This window comes from Argiope bruennichi, chromosome X2 (assembly GCF_947563725.1).
Source record: "Argiope bruennichi chromosome X2, qqArgBrue1.1, whole genome shotgun sequence".
Lineage (NCBI taxonomy): Eukaryota > Metazoa > Arthropoda > Arachnida > Araneae > Araneidae > Argiope > Argiope bruennichi.
In genome coordinates this window covers 52,852,697-52,876,990 of record NC_079163.1, presented here as the reverse complement: position 1 = coordinate 52,876,990, position 24,294 = coordinate 52,852,697, and the positions used below count along the sequence as shown (strand labels likewise).

Here is a 24,294-nt window from a genome sequence, read left to right as displayed (position 1 = left end):
ATGCACCATAGTTATTGAAAAAGTTGTTAAAATTTTGATTAATTTTTAGCTAATTATTTAATCAATATTTTTAAAAAGTCTTTTTTAATTAACATTCACCAAAGAGAGACTGTTTGACGAATTTAATAATTTTAAGTCATACGGTCATATGTATAGAGAATTTTGAACGAGTTTTTACTCATACTTAAGGAATATAATTTTCAAATAGTATACCAGTCGAGATATATTATAACGTTATCAACTCAAAAGGTCAGTCTTTATCAGAACCAATCTTTAGAAGAATATCTTGAATTAACCCTTATCGTGGCAAGATTGCTTTTTTGAAGAAAAGCAAAAATTTTTTTAAAATAAAGTTGTATGTATGGTATACTATACAAAATTAACATAAGGGTTAAAATGATCTTCATCATTACTGTAGAATGTTTTCTTCAGCAATTTTTACTTTCTCTTATACGTAGTATAATAGAGAAAGTATTGTAATCGTCAAAAAATTAGAATTCAAGATTTAGATTAATCTCCACGTTTCACACCTCCTAGAGTTCTAATAAAAACATATTTTTTAGAAAAGGCCGTCTGTCTATGACAAAGATAACTCGTAAGCGCTTTGAGCTAGAAAGCTGAAATTTGCCATATGGTCTTGACATCAAATTTGCAGATATCTATCAGATTTTAAGTAAAATTTGCTCAAAGGAAGTCTGCTTATTCAGCTGTACAAAACGAAGAGAGCTAGAGAGATAAAATACGCTACACAGATTTAACATTTATAGTGCACCCACAGTCAAATTTTGAGCCAAATCCAACTAGTTGTAGTAATCCAACTGGTTGACAATCTGTCGATCTGTATTTTCAGAAGCATGTAAATGCGATAATTCAAAAACGCAATGTTTTAAATATATAAAATTTAGTATTAGATTTTGTTACTACAAGTGCAGTTTCGTATCAAATTTTTATTTCAATCGGTTGAGAAAAACGTGTTTAAAACACAAATTCTATTTTCGGATACAATAAACGGCATGCCAGGGATTATTCGCCAAATAACTCGCCAAGGATCACACGATAGATTCAGCTAAAATGATAAATTCACGCCAAAGGTTAATTAATATTTCTTAACTATTGTACGCCAATTCCATGGCGTTCTCTGGCATAACAGGTTTATTAGAGAGTATGCGAGAAAGTTCTGTGGAGACCACTTAAATAGTTTTTGACAACTGATATCAAAAAATTCGATTGATTAATTTTTTAATCATTTGAGGGAAATCTTTTGATATTGATATATGATTTTAGAATTTTCCTGCTTGCTTCCTCATGAAATCATAATCATCAAAGAAGATTTGTTTTGCACAGAAACTCTACAAAATTTTCATCATTACTTAACTAAATTGCTTTGAATTTATGACACAATCTATAAAAATCTGAGGACTCTCTAATACTTTTTTGTAACTATAGTTTGCCATTAGCTTACGATTAATAATGCACAAATACAGTCATTAGAGAGTATGTGAAAGAGCCATTAGAGAGTATGTGAAAGAGTCATTAGAGAGTATTTGGAGAGATCATTTTCGCTGGTTTTTATTTGATATTCTTAATTTCGGAAAAGTTTTCTTTATAAATCCGTTTGTATTTTGTTTCTGCTCTCCTTGTTTGGGAAGTTACAATGACTGTTGCATTTACATAAAGTTTTCTCTACATTTTTAAATGTTTTCTCAAATTTTAAATTCTGTTAACTTTTTTTACAAAACCTTGTATGTTTAAAATTAATATTTTTTTTGTTCAAATTTGGTATACTAATTTTTCTACATGTTCTGTATTGCAGAATAAGCAATATGTTTAAAAAGGTTTTATCGTTGTTTTAAAGTTTCATAATGTGAAAAAAAAATCGAAAATCTCTTGTTATTTATCAGTCTATTCGTAGTATTTATAGACTGGATAGAAATAAGCTTATTTCTTAACCCTTTCTAGGGTCGTAGGAAGTATGCTTCCCACCAAATTTATCAATCTTTGTAGGGTGACATAAGTTCGGACAAGTTTTTTTTAGAAAGACAGAAACTTAGATGCTTCAGTTTTTTTTATCTCAGACAAAATGATGTGTCTTGATTTGTTACTTAATTATTAATTAACCAAATTAAATTTATCTAATAAGCTAAATAAATTCCTTTTCTTATACTAATTTCAAGCCTAAAAATATTTTAACATAATATGACTAGAAAAAAAAATGGCCCTTTAAAGGGTTAATACAGGAACTACGTGTGAAATTTCTTAAGTTGTTTGCTCAATTTCGAAAAAAATTCGATTATTCTGATATATTCGAAATCGAATATATCAGATGAATTGATGCTCGCTTCATATGATATATATATCTGAAATAGAATGGTTTTCGTTTGTTTGTTTTATATCCCTTTTATATTTTAACTGCTATATTTTTTTCAAGCTATTTTATGCAAAGCAATAAAAATATAGGTATTTTATAACATTTTTCAAATAATTCATTCTGAATGTAGTAACATACCTTAAGTTTTCATGACCTAGAATTTTGTCTTGCGACACAATACAGAATCATACCGCGTAGCTTTAAAACATTTGCCTTGAAGTGAAACCCAATGATATGAAGATTCTTTTCCTATTACTATAGAAGAATACACAATTTGTCTATTTTAAAATCATATTTTTTTTTTTGTTCTAGAACTATACTCTCGACCCTAAGTAGGGTCACACCCCAGAGATTAAGATATTAACGTCGAAGTTCAACAAAATGGTTTTTATCTATTCTTCATAACAATAGCCTATTCTGATGGTATGAAATTTGAGATTTATTGGCTATCTACCGAAATTTTGAGACTCTACAGTTTTTCTGTGAAACGCTAGATGGGTCACAGTTAAAAATCTAAGATATTCTTTAAGCTGAAATTCTATAAAAAGAGTTAAGTTTTCCACTTCCAGAGCAACCCACTACCTTATCTGCATGTATATTTGAAGTGACATCTGGAATTTCTAGTTCCAAAATTTCTCCAAGCGACCCTAGAAGGGGACATACTTTATCAAATAAGATTAACTCCCTTAAACCGAAACTTGAAATAAATTTCTTTCATTAACATTATGGCACCGTACCCATCTTATTCGCGCAGAAGCTTGGAGCCACCTTTATAATTTGCCTTTGTGACCCCAAATGGGGTCTTACCTTTAATAGGAGATGACCTGTCTTAAAATTAAAACAAGCGAAAAGGATTTCTTTTATTACCTCCATGGCAACGAAGGGAGCGCAAAAGTTGAGCGCTGTCGAAGAGTTGATGAAGTGTTTTCCCCGCATCGGAGCAAACGTCCCGCCGCCCGAGATGCCGAAGAGTCCGGTGGAGAGATGCGCTCAAAGTTGGCACGCGACCAAGGGTGTGGTCACGTGAGTAGTTCGCGATAGGCAGGTTTTGGCGCGAGCGTAGAAAACTCCTTCTCTCGTCTGCGCAGTCAGTTGTGTGGCTGAAAGAGTTCTTGCCGTCCGAGAGCGGCTTTCTACAGAGATGGTGGACGTCGACAACATCGCCTCCTCTCCCAACTCTGCGTCCACGGTAAGTAACTTGCCATGTGCTCCAACGCACACACTTCAAAAGCGCCGCGCTTCTTCAGCCGATCTTTTCTTCACTAAACGGTCCGGGAGATTTTTTGGGGGAAAACTTTTGTGAGTTGGTAGATTATTTTTTATAAATGCGCCCCAGTATATTACTTTTGTTGCGATTTTTTTAAAACTCTTTTTAAGAAACTTTGGATTGTCTATGGGGGGGGAGGAGTTTTGGGAAGTTTTCCTTTTCCACGAAACTTTTCTTTATTATGTTTCCTTTTAGATATTCTTTACCATACTGTATTTACAGATTAGGGAAAATTTTATGGGTTAGTTGATTTAATTAATTGCTCATTAATATTTTAGTATTGTTCAGAGTTATTGTGAGATTTCTTATCAATTATAAAATAAAGAGAATAAAGTCTCGATAATTAAAAATTATTCATCTTTAAAGAGTTAAAAATTATTCTACGCTTTATTCTTGGATTCTTTTGATTCTTTTTGTTATCAAATGGTTTTTGAAATTTGGAAAAAAACTTTTATGTCTTGGATGACTTTAGAACATGCGCTCTTATATTTTGATTTCACTGAGAAATTTTAATATTTCTTCTGCACCATTTAAAGAACTCCAAAAAATCGCATTTTATAAAGGAAAAATTATAAAAAGTTTTTATTTGTATTGAATTTTTTAGAGGATTTTTTTCTTTTCAGCCAATGAGTTTCAAATGGGTTCATGGTGGGATTTTGCCAAAAATTAAAGAAGCCGTAAAAAATAATTTAAATCTATGTATAAGTTTTTTGCTGACTTTAATATTTACTAACGCTTTCTTCTAAACGTTTATGTTGACTTATAAAACTTTTTTCGTAGATGAGACAGGCATAGTGGCTTTTCAAATTCTTCAAAAATTAGTGTACACTAAGTGTAAGTTAGTGTACTAAAGTTAAGTTAGTGTAAGTTAAGTAAGTGTAAGTTAGTGTATAAAAGAGTATACACTTCTTTAGAACAGAAATATTTTAAAGAACTAATGAGTGAATTTGAGAGCTTTTGAAAGAATGTTTTATTTAGATTGATTTTTCTAATAAAAAGAAAGGAAATAAATGCGCATAAAATCATACTGTTTGGTCTAAAATTATTCTGAGCTGGAGAAACGAAAACTTTAAAGATTTGATTAATTTTTCTTTCGAGAAAGTCTAACCACATGCTTACTATCATGTTAGTATTTTACTTACAGATAAGTTTTGCAAAAGAAGATTTAATTAATTTTAAAATATAGTTCAAATTTTTACATTCCTGCATCTTTAAAAATATTTCCTTGCAATGTAAATTTTTATAAATTGCAGAAAAAGTAATATTCTTTTAGCTACATGAAATTTTTTCTCTCTAGGCCGCAGAATATTATTGTAATATTACTATTTTTATTATTTACATTTTAAAATATTGCTCAGAAAGAGTAAAAGTTAAAAATTAGATGCTAGATATAAAATATGAATTCAATGATACCATTTCACGTATATCAGATTTTTGTACTGTCTTTTTAATATAAAAAAGCATTAAGGCCACTGTTATATTTAAATGTTACTTAAAACCTTTTTTATTGATATAACAAGATTTTTTATATGGAATTTCGAATTTTCGTTTCAAAGTTACCTGCACAATTTAAGTTCCAAATTTTTTAATTTAGTTACCTGATGATTGATAAGTAGTATTTTTTTTTATCTTGATTGCTAAAAATATATTTTCAATGTTGGTATATAATTTATTTTTATTTTCAATTTTATTTATTAAATTGCAAACCAAGATTTAAAAAAAGTTTGGTTTGTCATTTGTAACTTTAGTGTCTGATTATAAATTTTTCTAATTCAAAATTACTACTTCTCTCGTGTTTTCTTAAAGATTAACATATGAAGGAGGAAGACATTTAATACATCTTGCCCCTGCCAATTCAATATCCTCTATTCCCCCTGCCTAATATCGTATTAAATAGAAGTAAATTTTGTATTTCATTATTTTGAATAAAAGAGATAGGAGCTAAGTTGATTATAAAATCATGTGTTTCAATTTTCATAAACATTTTCTAACTTTTAATTGTTTTTATAAATGTATTAAGTATTATTATTATTTCCAATCTTTCGGAAAAAGTTGATTTTAATATTGTTGGTACGGATGCGTTCCCTTAACTATTTTTAGACATTTTAAAAGTTAAAATATTCTTCAGTTATATCTTTTTAGAATTATCTTTCTGAAACAAAGAATATTGAAATAAACATTAATTAAGTCTTCCTTTTCTTTTCTTTTTTTTTGAAAGTGCAACTTCTAAGTTAATAAATATAATTTATCTATGATTTTAACGCATTTTTCTTCTCTAAGTCTGCATTAGAAAAATATTACTTTTTAAATATGACCATGTTTTAAATTTTTAAAAATAGATATTGTACATATCAGTGGTTTCTTTTTCTTACTGTGTTATATTTCTTTTATTAAAAATCTATTATTAATTTATTCTCTTTCTCAATATAAAAGTTATCTGCACATATATTAAAACACATATCGTATTTTTAGTATTAAGAAAAATGAACATAAGTGAAAAATAAGTTTAAAATGTGAAAAATAAATTTAATTTAATCAATAAGGTTGAAAATACATGCAGAATAATATTCAGATATATATATAATATTCTTGAAACAATATGTGTAAAATATTAAGCAATGTGATATTATAATTTATATTTAGCCTTTAATGCTTTTAATCTGATACATCACAGGAAAATATTTCAACTGATAGAATCGACTGTATTTCTGTGTTGAAAAGTGCAGTTATCATTTTTCGCTAATGAGTGATTTTATAAATTATCAGATTGATAAAGTTTCTGATGTTCATTTTTCGCTCGGTTTTTTTTGTTGTTTTGAAATAGAACAACTTTAGTTTAAAATAGAAATTTTAAACCAGGCATTTTAGATTTAAGAAAATTTGAGCAATGATTTTTTTCACTTTATATGGAATTATTAATTTCTTGGTCTTTATTGACTTATTCGAATTCGGAGAAATTTTTATTATTTCTTTTTATTATTTTTAACTTTGAAATCAGCTTTTTAAATTTTATTTTCGACTTCATTATAATTTGAAATTATTTTTGTACTTTTTTTGGTGTTTATAAAACATATATTTTGAGAGAAAAATTGAACTCGTGTAATTTCTTGTATTTCAAACTTTAATTAATTCGTGTAAATTAATAAGAAAGTCTAAAAAGTTCTGAGTTATCAAGACATTAAAGTTTCTGATTTAAAATATAAAATCAAGAAAGATATTGTGTGATTTTTTTTTTCTTCTTTGAATTTCTTTAAAATATAATTCAAAATTGCTTATACTATTAAAATGCAGTTAGGAACTTTCGATTCAGATTTCTTTATAGCATTTCTGTTATATTAACTCTGTATCGTTGAACAGTATGCTAAAAGCTTTACAGCTAAAATAAAATGAAGAATATTCTTTTACATTTGTGAATTATATAAATTTATGCTGGAATAAAAATTGTTATAAGAGTTATTTTTTTTATTTAAAGTAAACTTATTTTTTCCATATTTTCAAAAAGGATCTCTACTTGTGAAGCGCGCTTTTTATGAAAATCATTTAAATTATACGAAGAACAATTTTCTGTTTATTCATTAGTTGTTATATTTTTAAAATATTTTTTCTCATGTATTACATACAACTTTATGCAAAAAAATAAAAATAATTAAAAATTAAAATTATTTTTAATGGTAATTAATTATAGAATGAATAAATGACATAAAAAATTTGTGCAATAGTGTAGGATTGGCCGGAGTAACCTATATATCACTAAGTTAATAAATCAAAAACGGTTCTGATTTTTCGTTCCTTTTTCAGCCTCCTTTTAAAGATTTGAAAACAAATGAATTTGTATACCATTCTCAAAGATATATTTGCGAACAGCTTGAATAAATCTTTATATATACTTGATAAGAGTATCTTGATATACTTGATAAGAGTATATATCTTTATATATACTCTTTATATATACTTATTATACTTGATCGTTTGAACGAGGATTTTTTTTGTTAAAAAAAAAGGTGAAATAAAATTAATCAGTTTATAATGTGCGAGAGTTTACTTTGATATTTTGAGATTTCCACTAGAATACGAAACTGTTACTAGAAATAGATTTATTTATAGAGAAACAAACTTCGAAAGATCATAATGTTTTAATACATAATAAAAAAAATCAAAGATAAAACTAAGAAAAAAAATGATGCATCATTGACTTAGTTAGAAACTCAGCGAACTTCTTAAAAAGATACGAGATTTTACTTCCGGGCTTCTGGCTAAGAAAAGATATAAAATACTGCTACATATCTTATGAAGAAATGCACATTCGCCATTTAAAATACCCAAATTAAATTCTTGCAAATGGATTAATTTCTTAAATTATTTTAATATTTACTGTCTTTTTAAATTCTATAATTAGTCCTCTCCAATCCCCTTCTGCTTATGAATATGAAACCTTGAAATTATTTTTAAATCCATAGTGATTACAGCAATTAAATGAAATAGAATATATCGTATAAATTGGTTAAAAATCATATTTTAAATAAATATGCATTGTAAGAAACTTCAAAGAATGAGAATTTATCTTTACAGTAGTCTGTGGTAAATAAATTTGCTGCGCAACCCAATTCTCTACCACCAGAATTGATTCGAAGCCTGATTTTTAAGCACTTTATACGAGGGTCTAATTTACCACCTAATAAAAACGAGCAACTGATTAAAGAATTCAGAAAGATTTGTTTAATATGAGCACAATTTTTAATGAGCACAATTTTTTTTCTTTCGATTTGGAGGTCAGTTTTCTGTTTTTTGTATTTACATGAAAGAGTTGAAGTTAAATCAGTTTGTATTTAAAATATCTGTTTTGCATGCCCGAGATGTACTCTAATGAAAGCATTTATTTAAGAAACTTATTAAGACTCTTAAGAAAGCACATTGAAGACACTTATTTACTTGCGAAACATTCATTATGCTTTTCCGTTTCTGAAAAAAATATTTCTAATTGTCTCAGAAGAATTTCATTTTGTATGGGAAAACTTAAAATGTTACATAAAAAAAGTTTATATATTCACAGCAGCAATTCATATTTATCTCTTAGTTCTTTCATTAACAATAGTAATACTTGAGGTTTTATTTGAAAGTTACCAAATTTCGTATTATTTCGCAATATTATTTAATAAAATACTTATAGCAAGAATACAGTGAATGCAATCGTTGCAATACTTGGAAATATTTCGTTAGGATTTTCCACAAGTGAAATGTTTAAAACTATTTTTAATGAAATGCAAAATTGTCAATTATAGAGATAAAAGTGCATTGAAGGAATTTTTTAGAAATCTTGCTGCTTCTTGTTATACATGTAGAATATAAAGTTAGTTAACCCACCTTTAAAGCGTTATCCTTAAATAGCGGCAAATGGAAAATCCAAGCGAAATTTTTTGAGATATTAATTTTTTGTCCAAGATGAATTTTCTTTAAATATTACAAGCAAAGAGTAAATACTATAGTTAGAATTTCTACGTCATTTATCTATTATTATATTGTACACTCATCTTTGACCTGGATTAAGATCCTTTTATGTATAATTTTTTTAACGTGAAAATAACCTCTACAAATTATTATCATATTCAAAATCCTCTTATCTGCCTTTAATTAAAATTAGAATATCTGTTGAAACAGACGATTTTGAAAAATCACCGATAGTTAATTTTCTCCAAGTTGTTAATATGTTATATTAATTTTGAAAATTTTGCTCAGAAATGCTGAAATATAGGAAGCATTGTATTCTTTTGAACGATTCAGTTTAACTCTAAACATGGTAGAATCCCTACTTTAAGAATAATTAAAAGCTTTGTGAAAAGATGCATTAAAATAAAAATAAAATTTAAAAGAAACCTGATAGAATAGTACAAAGAGTAAAGAAGATGAAATTATTATTAATTTCTAACTAATTGAGCTTTTAATAAATTTTTGCTTTTTGAAAAGTTGATATCATTATTACTCATGTCATATAATATGTGCTTAAAATTAGTTGAAATCGTCCTTTTGTGTAGGAGGAAATGTCGTACACGCATACATAGCTACAATGACTTTTATTTATATTAAGAATATTAAAGCTCTAACTTAACTTATCAATATATGTTAATGCATTTCTGTCTTACGTTGCGCTTATTATGTGATATTATGCGCATTAGAGCTTATTATGTGATCGAAAGATATTTTAGAGATAATTATATTCTTTATATAAAAAATATTTTGACAATGCATAGAATTATACTATTAATTTATTAAAGAAATTTAACCATATAAGAATTTTAATTATATATATGTATAGCCTCTATGACCTTTTTTATATTAAGATTATTAAAGCGATAATTTCATTAACTTTTAATTTGCTTCGGTCCTTTGTTGCTAACTAATCTTTATCATGGAATTAAAACACTTTTTTTTTACATAAAAATCCTCAAAAACATATCCTGCAATGCATCTAATTGAACCATAAATTTATAAAGTAATATAATGAATTTTTATTAATTTATACTTCATAATTAAAGTTAACCCACACACCATTCCATTTCTTTCATATATTAGAAAAATTAAAAAAAAAAAAAAGATTTTTTTTTTCCTGATTTTTTCAAAAATCAGGAAATTTTTTCTTCTTCCTGATTGATAAAAATGAAAAAAGATTTTTCATTTTTATCCTGATTTTTTTTGTTTTTCATTATTAAAGCCATGTTTGTATATTGTTCTGTTTGTGAATTTGATTATTCGAAAATACTTTGAGCTTGACGACGTTTGAAATTTGATATATGGACTTTACATAAAAATTCGTAGATTTCTATTAAATTTTAAATGAAATCCATCGAGAGAAAATGCGACTGTCCGTGAATAAATGAACATAACTACAAAACGTAAAGAGATAGATAGAAAAAATTATGTAACCAGATTTAGCATCTAAAATGTAGATACATATCAAATTTAGAGCCAAGTCAATATAGGATTTGGCCGTTTGTTGGTCTGCATTTTGGCATCTTTGTAAACGCGATAAAACGCAACTGATTTAAATAAATAAAATGTGCTATGTTATCTTATGATTGTAGTTTAGTTCTATATCAAATTTTGATTTCAATTGGTCTAAAAAGACTAAAATACACATTCGATTTTCTGGTGTTTGCGTTATTAACTGCAAAAATTGCACATTAGATTCAGTAAAAATGTCATGATTCACGTGAAAAATTGATCTTTCGTAACTATTGTTCGCCAATGGTGTGCAGTTGTTAGACAAATGGTTGTTTTTTATACTATTCTAAGAGGCCCATAGTTTCCCCAAATTTTGGGGAAATACTCCCATTGGTTCTAGTGAAAGGGTTACAATATTTCTGTTTTTAAATTTTGAAAGATTTGGTGTGGATTTAAAAAAAAGAATCACTCATTACCCAATTTAGGAAACGAATACAATGTGATTCATTTTTTTCAAGAATCCCCAGTATTATGAATGGAGCGTTTTGATTTTATTGAGAAGAAAATGCAGATCGTGCGATTAAGTTATTACTCAGCAGAAGAATCGCATAAACATGATTACAAGTATCGATTAAGATAAAATTATATTTTTAACCTTGATCAATGACTCCAGTTGAGAAGATTAAGCGAAGATAGTGCGTTTTTGGAATTAACATTTTTGAGATTCATTTTCTCGTTAGATGTCCCTTCCAAACTGAATTTAATTTATGAATGATATTTGGCATTGAATTCTGACATGATTTCTGACATTGAAACGACAGAATGTTTATTTAGGCAGTTCAACTGATCAGACAATTTCAATTATTCTACTGATAATTCAAACACAAAGTATGAAGATTGTTGCTATCAAAGCAACGAGGAATTGAGGGTTTGATGGTGTCTGAATTTCTCTGAATTTTTGTTGAAAACTAACAAGAGTTTTTCCCTGAAAGTTTCAGATTCCTCATTAAATATACAATCCTCTTCCCTCCCGCATAAATATTAAGGACTTTGAGAAGCCATGGATTCCAAGTGCACAGATTTTTATTTCCAGAGTCCTTCATATGAGCGTTTTATGCTTTGTAGTATAATAGAAAAAAATCGCCTATGCATTTTGAATGCTTTTCTGTAGTCCTATTCAGACCAAAATTTGTTCAAGAGCGCAAGAACTAAAATTTTTGTAATAAGATCGCATATGAAATTTCACTTATCTGAATCCTTGCATTTTTGAATTATCGCTTTTGCGTGCAGGCAAATTCATAGACTGACATATTGTAAACTATTTGAAGATTGAAATCAAATTTAGTACGAGCTACACTTTGGGTTAAAACTATGTATTAAATTTTACTTATCTAACCCTTTTAAGTTTTGAAATTATCGCGCGTACTTGTAATGCGACAGAGAGGCAGACAAATTTTTTGTGAATGGATTTTGAACAAAACTTGAATGAAATCTACAAATCGGATGTAAAGCAACCTGCTAAATTTCATCCGTTTAGCTCAAAGCGTTTTTGAGTTGTGTTCACAGACAGATAGACATAATTCTAAAAATTCGTCTGTCAGACTCAGAGAAGTCCGAAACATCGAAATCTGGAGTTGATATTTTTTTTTTGACGATTACAGTACTTTCTCTTTGTATATTTCATATTTCAGTAAATCTTAAAATAATTTGGATTTCGAGGGCATTTCTCTTTCGAGATTATATTTAAATCTCGTTGCTCTCCGAATATTGTCAATCAGTCAATCCCTGAAAGAGATCGAACGATCTGTTTTATTAATTTTCGAAGAAGTTTGACTGTACAAAAATATTTCTTTCAAGGACCATACGGAAAAGCAAGTACATGCCGCTGCAGCAATAGATACAGGCAATGAATTTCAGTCTAATGCAGTGGCGTCTGTCAGTTAAAAATATCCTGGAAGTTCTGTATTCAGATTTCTTGTAATAAGTCAGCGCATCCAGATGTAACATTTTTTATATTTAGCTGATCGAATGCTTTATGTAATGAATTAATATGTTTTAACCTTTTTCATTTGGAAAAGTAATTCTATGTATAATTATTCATCAATTTAAAAACTGGTATATATTTTTTGGAGCAATAAACATCTGTTTTAAGTTGAATTTCCCCGAAATATTAATCTACATCTTCTTACCACTCTGTAAGTATATTTAACAATCAAAATTACAAAATAAATAAAATATCAAAATTAAGCACAGTCTTGGATGGGGCTTGAGAGGAGCTATCTAAGTGCAAAAATTTAATTGATGTATATATCTTGTACAGCACTTTAAAAAGCTGATTTCTTGCATTACATTACATTATATAACAAAGCAATTGCAGTACCTATTTTCCAATGAATGTTGCAGTTATTTCCAATGCATGTTGCAGTTAAAGAATTGAGCATATGTACACTCGGGACAATAATATCCGGTAATTTCTATTAAGTAGTATTATATATCGAAGCTGTTTTCTATGCATTAGTTAATTATTTGAGCATGAATTGAAATCGGAATCTCCACAATAAAGTATTTGGCTCATTGGCCATTTGAATATTTTGTTATTAAATGAATGAATGAATGCATCTGTTTATTAGGTTGAATTTCGAAAATTTTGATTGATTTTTTCCCCCTTCTTTTCTTCAGTTACGTTTCATGAATTTGAAATGTATATGTAAAACATATTTTAGCATTTGCATGGCCGAATAGAAGAAACTTCTGAAATTTCATAACTTCAATGTATTTCACCACGGGAGGCATACTATGAACAAGAAGCGATGGCAAAACTGATGTTCGTTTACATCGCGACATAAGAGCAAAAAAAAAAAAAAAAAAAAAAAGACTAAAGTTTTACCATCAATGGTTTTTAAAATGAGATTTTGATAGGGATTTCTTTGACACGTGTCGATTTAGGAAAAGAAAATTTAGGTATCTTTAAAAGAATGTTTCAAAAATTAGAGTTTTCACTCTAAGCGTGAGACCCTGCTGATTTCAGCAGTTTTACAGAGGGCGTGTAGATTGAAATAAATAAAAAAGTTGGATCTGGATCAAGAAATAAGAGAACAGTTTAGAATGAAGTTAATAGGGCTAAATTAAGATAAAAATTGGGGAAATAATTAGAATTTAAATTAGATTAAAAGATATTGTTACATATATTTTTTAACTGGATTTTGTTCCAAATAGTTCAGTAATCACTATCGAATCATGTATTTCAAGTTTCAATCTTGTAAAAGGTTTTCTATATTAAGATGTTTAACAAACAGATTTTTAAGAAATCCAAACACGCTTATTCAACAGTAATAATAACAGAAAAGTACTTTACAGAAACTTTAAAACAAAATTAAATGCTTTATAAATTTAAAAAAAAAATATTGTATCTTTTGCTATATATTCTTAATTAAAGTACGTAGTTATAATAAATAATGAATACCTGAAGAGAAATTAAGTTGTCAAAGAGGCATCAATTTAAATTTATTGGATGTGATTAATGAAAATTATATAAGGACGAAATAATTCCTCACTTGGCACCTTTTTGCATATCACAATTTTCGAGCAATCAAGGCCATTTAAAGCTTTCTAAACTTAAATACAAATAAATAAATGGCGTATTGGAACAGGTCTGTAAATGAGAAAATTCTTTTCTGGTTGGATGTTTTTCATTTTTATTTTGACAGAATTAATAATAAAAATGCCTGTTTCACACATAATCTTTGTTTGCAATACTATTAAACTGAGATGATATTTAAAAAAAATCTTCTGAGTTATACGAACTACTGCAGAAACCTGGTAAGATGAAGATCGCGACATCCATTTATAGAGATAATTCCAACTAGCAATGGTTTTATAACTAAAAAAGTATTCGAATATAATCAGAAATTGATCTAAACCATCCAATAATTTTCGACGGAATTTTCAAAAGTTCTTTGAATTTTACTTTTTAGAAAGTTTTTAGTAATAACAAAAAGCAAAATTCAACAAGAGTATGCATCCACGTGCCAAGAGTAAACATTTTCTTGACCTTTCTAAAATGTAATTTTGGAATTTTAGAGATGTCAAAATAATTTTGCCTGAGGGAATTCCGCTAAGATAACGCTTTTTTTCCCAGTAACCTTTGATCTACATTTTAAAGCTTTCTTTTAGAAGTATTTTGAAAATGACTGCCTCCAACTCTTCTAAATCTTCGTAAATTTTTCATCTTCTTGCTTTACTCACCTTCGTTTTCTCTTGATCCTTTGTTGAAAGGAGGCTACGTTTTGGGAAGTACAATTAGGAGAAACACGACTGTCGCTTTAACTTTTCTCCCTTAAAGCACTCTTTAGAAGGCGAAAAAAGTGAATTGAGAAAGTGCCACTTTCTTTAACCCATTGTTAAGATTTATTACCGTTTAAATTCCCCTTACTAGCGGATTCTGACGTTTTAAATGCACTTTATGGTTTTGCTTTTTCAATAAGACTGAATATTCTCCCATGCTTTATGTTCATCTTCTCGTCCACAGGTACGTCAGCAATGTTTACGAAAACTATGGTTTTATAAATTTCAAATGAGTGATTATTTATATGCGCTTTCAAGCGAATAAATATAAATATATATTTTTAAGGTACATTTTAGGCTGACATTCATATACTTATTATTAATTTGCCGGAATGCATAATTATAAGATTTGCGGGGTTGAATTACTTCTGGGTCTAAGAGTAGTAAATTTTGCAGTTTACATATTTATCTACGTTGCTCTGAGATTTAACAATTTTTTTAAAACCATTTTGTTATTTACAAGGGGAATACAACTTTTAAATAGATTTTAAAAAAATTTTTTAATGCCGCACTCCGTATTTTGCATCATAACCATTTGGTCTTTAAAATTATTATTAATTAAAATTTTTATTTGATATATTAAATATTATAAATTATTTTATTTTCGTTCTAAAGTAAGAAAGTTTTTTAAAAAGAAATTTTAATTATACGTTTTATGTTTTTAATGATAAATTCCAATTAAAAAAATTAAATATAAGAATTTTAAAAATTATTTTTACAATGTACCTTATGTGCAATCATACAGATTTATATAAAATATTTATACCTTTTATAAAGGTTTATTTATATATGTATAGATTATATATAGGTGTAAAAGTAATAGAAGAAAAGCAGTATAATGTTAATGGCTGAACAAGAGCGCATTTTTCGACATTTTTATCAAGCAGATTTTAAAATATATTTTTACAGCTTCTGAAATTTCGTTTTGTTGAATGCATAAACAAAATTTTTTCTTAAGTTTTCTGCATAACTGAAGATTCTTGTTCTTCTAAGTATATAGAATTTCTATATAGAAATTTAAAAAAAATTAAAATATAGAATGTCTGTATAGAAATTTAAAAAAAATTAAAATATAGAATTTCTATATAGAAATTAAAATAAAAATAAAAATATAGAATTTCTGCATAGAAATTTAAAAAAAATTAAAATTTTTTTAATTTGATCGTAACAAGTCTAAACAAGTGTCTATTAACGAGAGGGTGCAATTTTTTAAATTTTATGCCTTTTGAGATAAATATACAGAAATTAAAATTATAACCAAAGCAAGTGAAAATACAGATGTTTAATCACACATTAAAAATCTGAATTAAATACGTTTTCATTGATTAAAAATGTATATTCTTGAAACTATTGCCTTTATTTGGAACGCGATAATTCTATTTAATTTATTCTTGCATATTATCTACACTTAGCCGTTGATTTGCATAATAAATTGATTTCCTGAAAACGTGAAAATTTGAAATCATGCAATTCAATCAATATTTAATTTTGCAAATATATTTGTAATAATGGCTATAAGTTAGTTATACGAGTTCATTTTGTGTAACTGTTTATTTTGATATATAGTTTGGTGCATGTGTATTAGTTTCATCTTTTTTTTTTAATTATTATTTTGAAACTGATCAGCTGATTGCACGTTTCTTATCCAATTTATTATATATTCGCCCTTTGGTATCCCGTAAATGTAAGTTATTCTAGTTTATATTACTACATTCAGAAATTTGAAAACACTCAAATTTAGACAACTTTTCATTACTACACACATCTAAGTTCTCTTTCACTTTCTTATTAGCTTTTGTCTGATTGTCTGACATTAAAATTCAAATGTCAAGAAAATAAAAGTTCTTAAATATGCGTTCAAACATGCTAGACCGGTATTACAAGCTTTGGAAATTGAGCATTAACCATTTAAATGCCAAACTCGTATTGCATATAAGCATCGAATTGTCTTATTTTTAAGCTTAAAGGGCTAAAAATGAACCTTAAATTTAAAAACTAAAATCAAGTAAAGAATTCAATAATTGTAGCTGTAACAAAGAAAGTTTAAAAAGTAAATCCGAAAACAAAAGTTGAAGTTATAGAAAAGCTTGAGAATTCTATTTCTGTTTATACAGAGCTGCATTTTCTATAAGTCTTATTATGCAACTGAATGCTTGCTTTCGTAGTTATTTTTCTAATGTTGAAATTTGTATTAAAAGGGTTTCATTCCGTTGGGTGGGAGTATTAAGAAAGATGAATTTTCTGAATGCTGTTAGCTTTTAAGATTAACAGCGCGGTGCATCTTTCATGCTGGTGGTTAAGCAGCGGGTGCCCCTGTTGTATTTGAAATCAAAACGGGTGATGCATTGTCAGTGAAAGGAATTGGAATGATAGATCAAATGCAGATGGGCTTTGTTCCTTTTGTACTGTTTGGAAAATGCTGTATTTATCTATTTTATTTAATTCCAAATTAAATCAATGACTTGGTATAATTTCAGATTGATGAAAATTTTCAGGGAGTCTAGTGGGTCTTTATATTTTAAATGATGTCTGTCTTTTCTGTGCTGTGACTTTTAACTAATCCATTTTCTACAGATTATCTAGATGGTAGTCCCAGATTATCTCCATTTCATATCTGATTGTCGGTTTCGAAATCTCTAGCAGACATTTTTATGGTATATTTAAATATTTAATTTTAACTTATAAGGCCAGTAGGAAGAAGACTGGATTTTTTTTATTCCCTGAGAAATATGCTGAAAATTCATTTAGGGTATTAACAGATAATACACGCACGCACGCGCACATACATTTACATCCCAACGAAGAACCATCGTGTAAGTGGGCTTGATGTTCGTTAAATCCATTGGGGTCAGATATCCTCCCGCTTGCTTAGCTTAGAAATTTGAAGAGGGATTACCAGCTCAAGAACAGTCCCCGTCATCTGACTGCTCTTAAATAGCTTTCATTTTGTTTCAAAATGGGATGTAAATATAGTGAAGCTTAATCAAATTTTTTAATAAATTAAAATTAAATACCATACTGTTTCTGAACAAGCTTATAAAAAGGCGAACAATTCTTACGGATGGAAAAGTGTTTCGAACGGAAGGTTTCGAAAATTTTCCATGTGAGTGATTTCGTGCGCGGCAACAATCATGAGACAAAAACGAAATATAGAATGAAGATAAAAGTCTCTTAACTGTTTTTGTATTTTGGGAAATTATTACACAAACTTGAGAAAAACGTGAGTTTAAAATTCAAATGAAATTTTGATTCAATTGAAATGTAAAAATACATTTTAGAAACAAATGCATCTACGAAACACAAATTATTGTAACTAAAAAATAAAAATGTTTATAAATTTTCTTCTAAATACATTATTTTTTATTTTCATTCGGAAACAATACTCAACTAAATACCTATTGCCTTTTCGTAGCCTTGAAACTTCCAGTTAAAAAGTTTTCTTTTTGAATTTACTTATAATCTCACGTCAGTGCAGCGTTTAGTTTTATTCAACTTCTTGGGCGTTATCGAGCTTATTTCATTTGTGTATTTACATACATTTCTGATATTGAAAATAATACATTTCTTTGGTCAACAATCTTTATTATTATTATTATTTTTAGATAGAGGAGCTTAATGTTCTCACATAATTTTTTAAAAATTATTATGAATTCTCTCTTTAAAAATATATTTCCATAAACTTAATGAATAGTTCAGTTTTTTAAAAAATAAATTCATATTATTTTATTTGCTTAGTTTAATTTTTTTAACGTCCAGTTAAAAAACAAAAGCACTAAAGTTATTTGGGGATGGACCTTATGATTTTGAACGAAGGTTTGATGGTATATGAGAGGACGTCCCCTAATTATCTTGGCACATCATTGTGAATTCATTGATCCCCATGGATTGCATCGACTATAATAGAATCGGGTTTCGAACCTGAGGCCTTCCGCCAATAATGCCAACATCTTATCTTCAGGCAAACGAGGCCCAATTATTTCTTTACACTCCTAAGAAATGCGTTTTGAATTTACCTTCATGTTCAATTTCACTTGTTTCAAAATTCTGTACAGTACCTGAAGAAAATTACTAAAAGAAAATGTTGACTAAAAATGGAAGACATCTTGTGAAATTATTTTCTGTGCTACTTGTATGCATTCTTTTTGCTGCTATTGAAAATTTGATATCGAATAATTTTTCCAAAATAGTCCAGTTATATATATTTCCTTTCAACTTTTCAAAAATGAAATCTCTCTTTCGGAAGTTAATCGAGACTTTTCAAAATGCGGTCTTTTTTTTGATGAAATTTAAATATATTTCATTTCAACTTTTCAAAAATGAAATCTCTCTTTCGGAAGTTAATCGAGACTTTTCAAAATGTGGTCTTTTTTTTTTAATGAAATTTTAGTTCCATTTCTCTTAAAGTAAAAATTTTCAGTTGACAGAAAGGGATCCCGGATCAATTTGAGTTACAATTAGTACGTAGCTTCTGTATCGATTCGTGTGGCTACGGATTCTTCGATCCGTATCGATTTTTAACCACTGTATAAATTCAGCTAATCAGAACGAATAGTTATGCCTTTAATTCCTAGAAGATGAATAGAATTTCGAGCGCAGTTGAAATGACGGCGGATTTGATTTATAGGCCAATAAAGGCTTATGGGTATCGGTCAGAGCCATCTGCGAAAGATTAGAAGTGTAAATGCACACAGTTTATCGTAGAATTTTTAAATTTTGTTAGTTAATCTCTTGCTATAAGAGGTAGATGAGTTGTAAACAAACATTTGTGTTCTTATAGAATTAAGGGGTTCTATCATCTATCTATCCAAACTTAAAGGTCATGTTATACGAATATCATGATGTTTAAGCTCAGAATTTGACCCTATTTCTTATTTAATCATCTTAAATATTAATAATGCCTAATGTTTTAAGTTAAAAATGCTAGTGCCCTAAATGGGTTTCTACTTATGTATACTTTTGATTCCTAAAAGGCATAATATGGAATGTGAAAAAAAAGTTTTGGTTGTGTATATGTATATCTGCGATAATTTTGATTAATTTTAATTTGTTCCAATATGAACTAATTGATTCCATTACCATCTATGTATGTGATGTTTTTTTCAGTATAAAAATATGAACCAAGCGTAATGTAACTATAATTGAAATAATAAACTAAAAGTTTCACAGATCAAATATGTCTTGAGGATTTTCCTTGAATAAAGGGGTCAAATATCTGCAATTTTTAAAGCATAAAGGCTGCAATTTTTATTGCGGTGTTCAATCAAAAATTTCAGTGCAATAAAAAAATATTCGTTTTGATATTTTTTTTAAATTAAGGAGATACATATTATAGCAGGTCCAGTAATTTCTTACAGGAAATTGTGTGAAAAAAGGGTTTTTAAGTGTTATTTTTTTTTATCTAATTTTGTTTCTATTTTATGTCCCTATTTTTTTTAATACTTAGATACAACGTAGTTCGGGGATAGTGTATATATTCTTGTAAATATAAATAATTCTGTATATAATTATAATGTATTTAAAAATAACTAATGAATTTAAACAGAAATTTAGCTTTAAATGCCGATATTCAATATTCTGTAAAATAAAGCTATATTTAAAGTGGCAGTTAGGTATTTTCATGAAACTGTCCTAAATCGCGTAGAAGTTTTTATTACGATAACCAATGTAGATACGGTCGTTCCTTACTTTCTCTTTACTATCTGCCCTTTACTCTAATGAATCGAAGTATAAGAGACATTTACATACTTTTTGCATGAGATAAATGATTTTTGAGACATTTATGATATTTAAATTTTTTTTTTTCGAGACTGAGGTAGATATAAAACTGATTTATTTTAATAATAGAACTTTCGTGTGTGAGATATATGCTGTTCCAGCCCAAAAGCGTTTTAAAAACGCCACAACAACATTTCCAATTAGAAATATTATGAGAGGTGCTTGCAAAAATAAACTGAGAGAGAAAGTTTAAAGATTCGAATAGCGGTTTATTTGTTTTACGTAATTATTTATTACTTTCAGAGAAAAATTGCGTTTTATTTTAAATAGCAGAATTGACAAAAATTTGAAACCTGAAAAAAATCTGTAAAATAATGGAATGCAAAGTTGTCTGAAATAAATTATGCCAACAGGAGTAAATTTAATATTAGTATCAGTATCTCGCAAGAATTCTAGCTAATCAAATAATAAGTAAAATGCATTAATTTTCAGGTGCATTGTACTTCATAACTTGAATTCGTAGTAAAGATGTTTTGAAAAATACCAAACTGATTCGTCAAATAAATGATACGATAAATATGTAATAAAAGCTTTGAAATTATATCTTATTGATATCAAAAAGTTGTTTTTTGAATGAATCTTTAATGTTTTTTGTAACTACATTTATATCAAAGAGAAAAATGAGAACTTTTACACGTTTAACGAAGCTCTAAGCTTTAAAGATAATACAGAACTTTTATTTAATTATATAATTTTTTACAAAAAATTAAATTAGTTACTTAAAGTAGCAAAGGCATTATTTTTTTAACGAGGCCAAGAAAATAAACTAGAAATTCGGCATGAGTGTCAAAAGATTTGACAAATATTCTCCAGCAGTTTTCGTTATTTAATTGTTTAATGGAAAAACTTATAGAACATTGCAATTTCTTAATGATTGCAACTAGATTTAAGGCATTTAAAGCTATCGGAAATATATATATAAGATGGCTTAAAACTCCTAAAATAACTTATAAGATAATTAAACCAATTAACTAATAATAACTTTGGGAATGCAACTTAACTAAGGGAATAAAAATGTTTCAAATCGTTTGTTTAATTATGATTTGCTAGGCAAAAATGCCATATATCAAAAATTTATACATGTTTCCATTTGCCGCGCCAGGAAATTACTGAAAGTATTATATAACACCTGCAGCATTTTGTGCATTTCAACATGAAGTTTTTTGATGCCAGCACGTCATTATCTGCAAATTCTTTTTGTCGCGTAATATGCTTTTAAAATTATTTTTTAAAATTACAAAGCGTTTCATATTACTGAGAAGAAAAAGTGAAAATTCTGATAACTCATTAAATTTGTTATTTTTTTAATGCTCTTAAAACAGTTTGTTTTCCTTGTTAGAGATAAGAAAATACTTTGGCTTCTGCTTGTAATTTTATTTTTAAAATATGAAATTAAATATCTGAAGTAAAAAAAATCTGAAATTGCTTTTTGTATTATAAAGTAATTATATTCAATTTTTTTAATTTTAATATTATTCGGTTTTTAAGACAAACTCTTCTTGGTGAAATATATACAAGACTAAAAGAATTAATTATTAATTTGTATTCATTATAAGTTGATAACGCAAAATCTTTTCACCTTTTTAAAGAGCTGTGTTTCTGCCTTTTGATATTTTTCTTAATATTTTTTTAACATTTAATTGTATTTGAAATTAATACATGCAAAAATATTATTAAGAACGGGTACAATTTAAATTATACTACACATTACAGGTAAACTATGCAAAATTTGTATTTTCTAAATTGTTTATATATTTTTTTAACATTTATATAAATGCTTAATCTGAAGTTATCCAGTTTAAGACCGTTTAGTTGCTTGGGAAAAGTTTTTTAGAGTCGAATGCAATCGAGTAGTAACACATTATAAAATATTTATCTCAAGATGTATATCTGACCTTGCGAGTCCTCCAAAGATTCATCGTTGCCTTGAGATATTAAAAAAGTATCTTATTGACTCTTATCTTCGTTGCATAAGAAAATAAACAGAACGACGTAGATTTTTCTTTTCTGCTTTAAATCTCAATCAGTATCTATTCAATGACAGCATTTTACAAGAATATCTTAAGAATAATGACATCTTGATTTAAAGTTTATATATTTTCTGAGAAATTTTTCACCAAAAATTTAAGCTGTATTCGCTTAAGCTCTTATTCTTGGGAAAAGCCGTATTAATGAGATGTTTACACATTCCATTATACTTGTAGTCTTGTAAATCATTGTATCAGTATTAGCGTTTAAGCACAAAAAGCTTTGAAAGCGAATGAAAATTGGAATAAGAAAAATATTGAGAAATGACTTAATTTTTTTCTTAGTTGTTCAAGTTCTCCTAAATCTGAAAAAAAAATTGACTGTTTAGTTTTTTAAAATAACACTTTCAAAAAAATATTTTAAGCATAATAGATGTGTTGATTTAAAGTTGAGAAATTTTCCTAAAAACTTCAGAATTTATGTTAAAATATCTTATGGAATTTATGAAAATATACTTGAAATTTATGAAATAATTATAGAATTATCGCATGATTGAGGAATTATTATATAGAAATAACTTGTGGAATTTATGAAAATAGATTATAGTTTGGAAATGGCTGTGTTCCTGAAATAGGTGGATTTCATCAAGATGATTTTTGAATAGAAATAAATATGGAAAGGGAAGAAAATATTCGTGAAATGATTAAAATATTTTAGCAATTTTTTCCCTCCTTATTCTAAATTTTGAAACAAGATTGTTCCATTTTCTTATCAATTGACCGGAAAACATTTCGCCTTGAAAAACGCGCCAAACACAATAGACGTGTTCCTGTTCTGCGACGCACCCAGTGTCAATGTGTTCAATTTTTTTTGTTCAATTTTTACTATTATTTCAGAGCTGAATTATAGGGGTCAACTGAAATTTTTCATGTTTGCACCAAAATATCGATTTGTATTCTAATTTTTATATTTGAAACAATTCAATTGTAATAAAGGCAACTATTAAAATCATATTTTTATTTGCATACCTAACAGTAGCGTTATTTTTATTCTCTTTTCTGTCTTTTAATTTTTAATTTATAGTTCTTTTCAAATTCACTACCAAGTGCAGACTATTGGATTAAGAAAGAATGAAATTAATGGATTAAGTGAAAACTAAGCTCTGAAAATATTCAAATAGTATACTGATACAGAGAACACGCAAGTCTGCACAATTTCAGAACTAGCCCACCTGAAATTGAAAAACTTTTTACAAAACTAAAACAAGTTCAGTTAAATAAGAGTACTGAAAAATAGGGTAATGTGGATTTTCTTAGAGTATTTTGCATATTTCTAAATAATGATAAAACTAACAACCTTTAAAAATATGAGAGAAGAGTTTTGAGAAGTTTCTAAATTAGAGTTCCAGATTTCTCATTTAAACTTGCGGCGAGTTGAATCGAAAAATCATCATCGGTGGGAGGATAATCTTTTCTTTCACTACTTTGTGTTTTAAATTTAAATTGAAGTACTAATAATATGAAAATAAAAAGTTGATTAAAATATGACTTCTTAATTGAATCTATCTCTATAATATTTCATTATAATTTTGATTAATGAAAAAGTATTTTAAATCATTATTAACCAATTAACTGTT

The 24,294-nt window shown here is 27.6% G+C and overlaps 1 protein-coding gene across 1 annotated transcript in view; it reads left to right on the top strand.

The window, feature by feature from the left end:
• The first annotated feature begins 3,454 nt into the window (after positions 1 to 3,454).
• Positions 3,455 to 24,294, top strand: part of LOC129960408 (forkhead box protein P1-like) — a 308,702-nt gene continuing 287,862 nt past the window's right edge. Inside the window, exon 1 of the mRNA XM_056073826.1 lies at positions 3,455 to 3,557. Coding sequence (XP_055929801.1) covers positions 3,510 to 3,557 — 48 coding nt within the window. The 5' untranslated portion in view covers positions 3,455 to 3,509. The remainder of the gene's footprint in view (positions 3,558 to 24,294) is intronic.